General features: G+C 41.5%; 1 protein-coding gene across 1 annotated transcript in view; it reads left to right on the top strand.

Moving 5' to 3' along the window:
• Positions 1-2,623: 2,623 nt before the first annotated feature.
• Positions 2,624-8,698, top strand: part of rev3l (REV3 like, DNA directed polymerase zeta catalytic subunit) — an 89,498-nt gene continuing 83,423 nt past the window's right edge. The window contains exon 1 of the mRNA XM_026194837.2: positions 2,624-3,275. Coding sequence (XP_026050622.2) covers positions 3,137-3,275 — 139 coding nt within the window. The 5' untranslated portion in view covers positions 2,624-3,136. The remainder of the gene's footprint in view (positions 3,276-8,698) is intronic.

Genomic DNA, 8,698 nt, shown 5'->3' with positions numbered 1-8,698 from the left:
AGGAGACACATTAGAACTAATCTTCAAAGCAAAACATGGACATAACCAAACAGAGAACCCTGGCACATAAAGAATAACCCTAATAAACACAGAAGGCACAGAGAAAACATCAGAAACAAATAAAACCTGACATGATTCTTCAGACTCATCGCCTAACAGAGAAATGTGCAACACATTTTGAACACACACCAAATCTGAACATATCCACAAATGTTGCTAGATTTGAACAAATCGGAGATGGTAAATTCCACTGATTATTCACTTACATGAGAACAGGTGGGACATGCGCATGTAAGAAGGTGACATCGCCAAACAGGAGACGCAAAGCAGGCTGATATCAGAAGGACCTGAACCAACTTGTCTCACACTAACACATCTAAAACCAGGTGAGAAATAAAGGTCTTCCTGTGTTCTACTTGAGATGGCTCTACCTTAGACTGATGTTGAAAGGGTAGAGATTGGTGCAAAAGAACTGACAGTAATGGAAGAAATAAAGTCTGTGATAGTGAGAATTGTTTAACATCAAGTTTTGGAGATACAAGGCAAAAGAACCAAATTTATGATCTATGTACAAACCCACTTCCATTAAAGCACGTTCAAAGTTATAACTGTTACACGTCGATTTGACAGAAGAATACGTAAGAGCTCAAGGTCCTTGATGGCAGACATATGAAACAGCTCAAGGATGTCACTCGTTTCCCTCCTCTCCTTCACTGAGGAGAACAAATCCTTAAGAACAGATTGCCTATGAAGCAGGAAGTTTTAGGCTCTGCTCCCACTGGGCTCATCCATACTAAAAATGTATGCACTTAGCACTGTAAAGCACTTTAGCTAAAAGCTCCCACCAAACACTACATTAAATATGGCATCCATAATATTTTGGGATTTGTTTGATAAGTGCTCTCAGACCTCGGGCATGCTGCTGGCAAATGCAAGCATACGACTGCCGATTGGTTCATTAAGAGGGCCAGGCTCTTACTCAAGGTCAGCGCACACTCCAGCAGACAGAGGCTCCCTTTGTCTGCTGGAGCGTGTGCTGATGAAAATGCTAATGAAACATTTTTATCATCGGGGAGTCGTTGACTGCCGTGTCCCCAGCATGAACTGGACCGAACCAGCTGTTTGTAGAGGGTTATGGCTCTGTCACTGGAGAGGAGAAAGCAGTGAGCTCAGCACATCCAGCACTGCTGCCTGCCATGTACTGGCTGTTCGAGGAATCTGAGCAGAATGATGAAGAGCTTGGAGATTTGTTATAGGCATCCATAAAAAGCACCCGTGAGTGCTGGTCACACTAAATCATAGAAAGTGCATTAAAAGTAAAAAAAAACCCCAAAAAAACAACTTATTCGAGGTGTTGCAACAACAGGATGGTGTTGATACCATAAGGAACAAGGACAAGCCTAATAGGCAATAAAGCAGAGAAGCATCCGCTGATCCTGAGATCTGCTGTAATTCTGAAACATTTCCCAAGAATTGAAGGTATTTGATCAATGCGCTATTTCCAGACCATTATAAAGAACATGTGAACACCAACATTGGTTTCTTATTTCACAGCCATAAGCTACATTCATAGTTTTAAAATACTACTGTATAAACAAATATTTTGACATGAAATGAATCAGCTTTAAGCAAGACGTCTTCTTCTTCTTCTTCTTTTCTGTTTGGAACAAAAGAAAAGAAGAGACATTTCATAAGCTATAACTTCATATGCTCATTGTTCTCATGTGACTCAGAAATATACTTCCTCCTACCCCTTATAACTTAAAGTCAAGTCAAGTCAATTGGACTTGTACAGGTCAATGTACCATGTAAAGTCTCAAAAATGCTTCACAGACAGGACATGTAATCATCATCCTCGTCTTATTAGGATAATTTTCCTTCCTCACAATAAGATAAATAGGATATTACCCTTTCCCCTAATTCACACATACCTACACAGTGTAATGATATAACACCTATAATAACAATGCTCTTGCCAATGTTTGTTTGTGGTGCTAAGTACTCTGCAGTGTTAGGTGAAAGGTTTCACCTAACAATGCGAGCTCAAAAAAATTAATTCCTGTCACTTATATTGTAAAAACAAATATTGAATCTTGGATCTGTATTAGCAAAAATTGCGTCTATTTTCATATTTATATTATTTAAAAAAAAAATGCCAATCGGGATGTAACAGGATAGAACCGGTGACTTCGTGCATTTGATTTGTGACATGCTTATTTCGGGTATTTAGGGTATTTTTAGGACAACTCGCCACATAAAACGTTCTAACCTGAAGGTTTCTGCAACCATTACACACTAAGAAGCTGAGGGATAGCACATTCTGTCTCCTGCTGGCGGAATAATCTTATTTGAATGATGGGAATTTCCAAACAGATGCAGCTTTGTGGCCTAATGCGCTTAGCCGGAGAGATGGTCCAAAAAACCAAGTATATATGCCTCCCAGTTACGTAGCCCATAAACAACGTATGCCATGGCTGAGCCTTTCAAAATAAAATGGTCGTTCTCACTCCAGTGTCTTGTATCACTGCGCTGGACTAGTCAAAAATCATTTTATTCTGAAGTGTGCACACGGAAGTACAACTCTTTGGATTTTGAGTAGCTTTGTGAAAGGTTAGCTAACGCGGGCTAGCCTGATATGGAAGAAGAGGGAGCAAGAGGAAGACTGAGGGTCTACCTGAGAAAAGCGGACTGGCTGGGACTAGTTCTGAGGGGTGATTTCGAGAGATAACGTTACATACTGGAAGGAATGTCCTCCTGGCTTACAACACCACAGAGATAGCTAAAATCACGGGACAGCCGCAATCACTACTAAAAACATGAAGCTGACAGCTGCGGAGCGCCTGTTAACAACCCGCCACCGTCGAGTTTAGCTCCCCGTGGCTGCAGCTGGACATTAACGGCGACGGCACCTCGGGAAGCGTTGTAGCCAACGGGAATCTTTGTTCGCGTTTTTTCCCGTTCTTCTTTTTTTCCCTTCTTCCATGGGACACAACTGGGCTTTACCTCCGCTCTGCCGTTGTGTTACCGCCGTGACAGCAGCAGTCTTCGGCTGGTATCGACTGGCCACCGTGGTCCCTGCATCTTGTGGACTCCTAGCAGCTAAAGTTTTTTGGCTTATTTGACGGACGCGGCAGTCATGTTTGCTGTACGAATCGTCACCGCAGACTACTACCTGACAAGTCCCATTAAAGACCTGGACGTCTGCTATTCTGAATTCAGGGAGAGCGATGTGAAGAAAGTGCCGGTGGTGCGGATATTTGGAGCAACACCAGCAGGTTAGCCTTGTCCTGTGTTTTATTCTCGTTGACTCTTCAGTAAGCTAAAGCTTGCTGCACGCGGCGTGTCACAGGTTTGTTGCCTTCGCTGCTGCTGCTGTTTGGACACGCGCGCACAAACACATCCGCGCTGTATTGTTCCGAGGAAACCTAACGGGTGTTTTATGTATGTGACAGGAAGATGTTGTAGGGTGTTGACACGTTTTACCAACGCGGCATGCAGCCCTGTTGCAGCAGTGGGAGCCCTCCGCTGTGCTTTGTTTTCGCTCCATCGTGGTGCGGTGGCGGACACCTTGTGTCTGTCTGCCACATGTGGCATTCAGGGAAACTGGTACCTTTCCCCTGCGATGCTTTTATTGTATTTATGGCAACCTGTGGAGTGTGGCTGGCATGCAGATATATATATATTTATTTATTTTATTGGGGGGGTTGAAAGGATAACACCATTTTGTTGCCTAACTGTAAAATGGGTGACAGTATTATATGGTGGAAGAAAAATGTATAGAATAATTACTGTATCATGTGTTGATAAAGCAGGGCAGTCGTGACTTTACATTGATAGCCTTGACAACAGAGGTTGTCATTGTATACAAAACGGAACATGCATTGTGTGAGTGTGTAATGTTCAGCGCTACAAGCCTGGACAAGACCCCTACAGTATGTGGAGTAACTATCGTGGCTTGCAGGTGCTGCTTTAGATAAAATATACAGGACAAATGTGTTGCAGATATTTATTGTAGATGTGTGTTTTTTCTGAACTGTGCCACATGCCCTGCTCTTCGGTAAAGCCATTACAGCCAGGCATTCTGGCCACTTTAATCCCCACAAAACAAAAGAATGGTTTTCCTGTACAATGGCATAGCATTAGCAACCTGTGCCAAATCCTCCGGCAATCACTGTGCCCTCTTTTCAACCTTGTTTGATGGGTGAAGACACATTGCAGTGTAGTGACTATAGATATTCTTAGCAAGGTTTGTCCCCAGTGGGGGGGAAATGGTGAGTTATACTTGCCCCCTCGCCCAATCAGTGCTCCTGGGTCGCAGGATGACCTGGAGCAGCGTCCAGCAGGATGTGCCCTCAGTGAGGATTAAAGGCTTTACAACGGGGGGGACAGCGGGTCATGGTGAGGAAGGTGTCTGCTGTGGTTTGGCCCTGTTTGTGTTCAGGTCTGCACGTTCACATGCATTGCTTCTCATGCAAATTGAGTATACAGACCCAGAAACTGCAGTGATGGCTTGTTAGGTGAATTTTAGTGTGAATGATAAGGTCCAATATTAAAACCTGAAGTGACTGGTGGTGTGGATAACATTCATTGTTTTGCTGGGAAACCCTGCATCCTGCCAGTCATGTGGACGGTAGTTTGATTTTTACCACCCAACTTGCCTCAGATAATGTGACTTCTATCCACCAGTGGTATCCTCCAGCAGGACAGTTATCTGCACAACAAACATGAAGAGACCAGTGTGTTGACCCGGCCCCTGAACTCCCCAAATCCTTATCCAAATCAACTTCCACCAGAGAACAAGCCCGTTCCATGGATGTTCTACGTGTAGCAAACCACAGAATCCAGAAAATTTGCTTCCAATGTTTCAGTGCCTGACACCCAGACGTCTTGTGTACGTTATGGAGGGAAGAGCTATTTTAGTGGCACAAAGTCAAAGCAGTTGTTGTGGCTGTTCTCTGTATGTTATTAATTAATACCTTTTTCTCGTCTCAAAGTGTAGTAGTAGTAATGATAGTGATAAGCAGATCCATTGTTTGAACGTTAATGGTTCATTTAAGTAATTTTTAAACATTTTTTTGTCAAACAATTTTATTTCCCCTTTCTGTTTGATATGAACTGTGATAGTGAACCGCATAATCTAGGCTTCCTGTCAGATAAGTCTTTGTTACCTTGGGCTGTAAGAAGTCATCATAATTTGATGGCCTCTTAATAAAATGTGGTTGACAGTAACTAATATATTAATGTTTTTGGTGTTGGAAGATTTAGGAGGCTACACACGTGTGCAAAAGTATGCATCTGAAGGGAGGTGTACACTAAAACAACTAAATGGTACAGTTTTTTTTTCTTTTTTTCTTATTTGCCAAAAAACCTGTAGCAAACACAAGTGCACTGGTGCAGGTCACTCAGCTGAATAATATCCAGCCACATTCCACTTGTGTTTTTCCTGCTCTGACATGCACAAATGTCTGCAGTGAAAAAGAGCCAGCTACATAATTGTCATAACAATGATGGTTTGTCGATACGGTTGGTTTGACCCACGTGTGTTTGCCAACACACTTGTCTAAATGCCTATGCCTCTGATCCTATCTGATTGGTTAACATTCTTGAGTATGCAGCAGTGAAACAAAAGCGAGGATCCCAGTGGAGCATTAAGAGCTTTCATTGATTGAGTCCTTACAGGTTCAGCAGCACACGAACAAGCCTCGTTTCTCTGCTGTGCGTGTTGTATCTGCAGTTTGAATATCGGGCTCTGTGTTGTTTCCACTTGCAGTAATGACAGAGTATCTTGTCTGCAGTCTGTGCATTGCGGTCGATGCCCTGCAGATTCTCATAGTCGGATCCCTCTCTCGTTCAGTTTATGTATCAGTTGTGTGGCCACATTTTCAGATTTAAAATTACATCACCATCTGGAAAGCATTGAAGTGGAGAGGGATCTCTTTCTTTCTTCCTTTCCTGCAGCTTAGAAACAAGCCACACCTACTAGAAAGTTTTTTTTTTTTTCTTCTTCAGATTTCACTTTGCCTTTTATGGTTTCATTGCGTTGACTCCTCAGACTGTTCATGTGCCTTTATCATTAGCGTGTTTACTCTGGTGTAAGCGGTCAACAGCGCATCCACACCACGTGGCTCTTTCCACAACCCCAGGCCTCATATTTCCTGTCCTTCCCTGACCTAAGCAACGCACACTCCCACTGTGTAATTTGATGCCAAGTTTCCTGCTTTTTTCCCCCTCCCCACTCTTTGTTAGCATTCAGAGACTGTCCTGCCTCTGCAGCACACATACTGTACATGCATGCCCATCTTTGGTTTAGCTCAAGAGGAAGACAATACAAGGAATCCTTTCGTTATAAAAGTTATTGGTGCTGTTGAGGTGCCGGAAACCTTTTAAGGGCATGCATCTCCAGGCTTGAAGCTGACAAGCTAGATCTAGATACGCTGACGGGGCCTGGTCCTCGTGGCAACAGGAGGCACGCTGTTTTGGTTCATCGCTTGGATGTGTACACTAGAGTGTTTGTTGGGTACGCATGAGAGCGGAGAGGGGGAGAAAGTGCATGACCAATTGACCTGAATGAGAGGGCCAAGCATTGAAGCCCAGAGGGTGGTAAAAATGAGGGCCTCTTTTTCTACTCTGGCCCTTTCCTTCTCAGGTTTAGCACTCTCCAGGGGAACCCTTAATACCATCTGAAGGAATTCCTCCTGATCCATTAATAGGATAATAGGCAGACTAGAAAGGAGACTGGCTCATTAAACAGAAGGTCATTGTTCCCTTTACTGTTTACTCTCCTGTCTTTCTGTCGAACCAGGGTTCACTTATCGTATGATTAAGATGTTTAGTTGTTGACAGGTTTTCTCTGGAGTTGCCTTTCGTTCTTTTCCCCCACTGATTTTACACTTTTGTTTAAGTTTAAGTGCAGGTTTACCATAGTGATAGAGTAGAAACACAAAAGAAGACCGAAGGCTGCTCTGCACTAATCCTCCTCCTGTGATGTTTTTTTTTTTTTCTTCCTTCCCTTCAGATGAGGCCCGGCTTCTTGTCAGGGTTTTTTTGAATCTTCAATAGAGGAAGAAACATTTTAGAGTATTTTCGATGTGGGGACACAGAGTTACTGTTCATTTGAAAATCAATTAAATACTTGATGTTCTACATGCAGAGGACAAAGGAGGTGTTTGGGTTTTTTGGGTTTTTTTTTTTTTTTTTAGCAGTACTGGCAGTTACTTTTTACCAGTATGTTTGGAGAGCATGTACAGTGACTTAATGTTTTAAGAAAAAGGTATGTTATTATTTTTAATCTATAAATCCTGTATGACTAATAGAGGTGGGAATCACCATACATCCCACGATACGATATTATTGCAATTTTTTAAATATTTTGCGATATTCAGATTCTGTACATAAAGGTAAACTTTATCAATATTCATTTTATCTAATATCAAAGTCTCGCACTCAGTCTTTCTCTCATTTCAGTCAGTTTTATTGTTGACAAACTGAACGGTTTGTATTACAGTCTAGTCCAACTTAACTGAATGCAACCATCTGGTACAATTATAGCTATTCTGAACTATGCAATTTATGAAAACTATGCAGCCCATTCAGCAACTGAAGAATTTGAAAGTAAATTAAAACAAAATATAATTTTACATTAAATAAAAAAGTTTTAAACTTAATTAAAATAAAACATGTCTTAAATTAAAATAAGTAAACTGTCATGTTTATTGCTGCCAAAAAACAAGTTAAACACATTTGGACAGTGAAGGAATGTCAGGATTCTTGCTCAGAAAAAGGATCAACATGCTCTGAAGTCAGTTCCAGTCCACAAAAACTTTTTTTGTAACAAAATATCGATTTCTGCTGTCCCTGTATCGCTACATTATTAGCAAACAAAATATCACGATACTACACAGTATCGATTTTTTTCCCCCACCCCTAATGACTAATGCTTTTAGAAGTTATATATTTTGGTTTGACTTATTGACTCTTCTGATCGCGTATCTGACGTCAAATGTTTCCACAACATTGACTTCATAATCACAATACTCAGGACCCCCCCGTGTCATTCTTTATTGAAGTGAATGTGACTGTTTCCAAAGATTTGCTCCATGCCTGCCCTTGATATGAAGTGACAAAGCCCAGCCTCCTGTGTTTGTTTCATTGGCTTTCACTCTTAACTCACTGCTAGGGCTGTAACCAGGACTAACTTCTCTGAGGACAGATTTGCATTTATAATTGTTCCATATCTGTCCATCTATGGTTGTAGATGATTTAACAGTTGTTGGAAAATGTCTCTCGCATACTAACGAATGTGTGTGTGTTTGTTTGTGTGCACATTAGGGCTGCCACAAATGATTATTTTGATAGTCGACTAGTCACCGATTATTTTTGCGATTAGTCGACTAATCAGATCATCATCCATTAGACGTAAAACTACAGCTTATTGCACCAGCAGCATCTGCTCTTATATAACTATCATTAGCTTACAGCTTTAAGTGTTTAAGGTCTGTGCTAACTAAAAATAAAGACAAGATGATAGTTTCTTAAATTTTAATGAAATTTGCAGATTGTTTCGGTGAAGTTTAATAAACTCCTTGCTATGTAAAATATAACAGGACACTGGAGTATATTCTGGAGCATCTCACACTTCTGATAATCAGCTGTCTGCTTGACGTTTATTCAGCTGTGTAAAAACTATAACTTTAATCTC

This window comes from Astatotilapia calliptera, chromosome 15, assembly GCF_964374335.1.
Source record: "Astatotilapia calliptera chromosome 15, fAstCal68.1, whole genome shotgun sequence".
NCBI lineage: Eukaryota > Metazoa > Chordata > Actinopteri > Cichliformes > Cichlidae > Astatotilapia > Astatotilapia calliptera.
The sequence above is the reverse complement of the archived record's forward strand: the minus strand, read 5'-3'. Positions and strand labels throughout refer to the sequence as shown.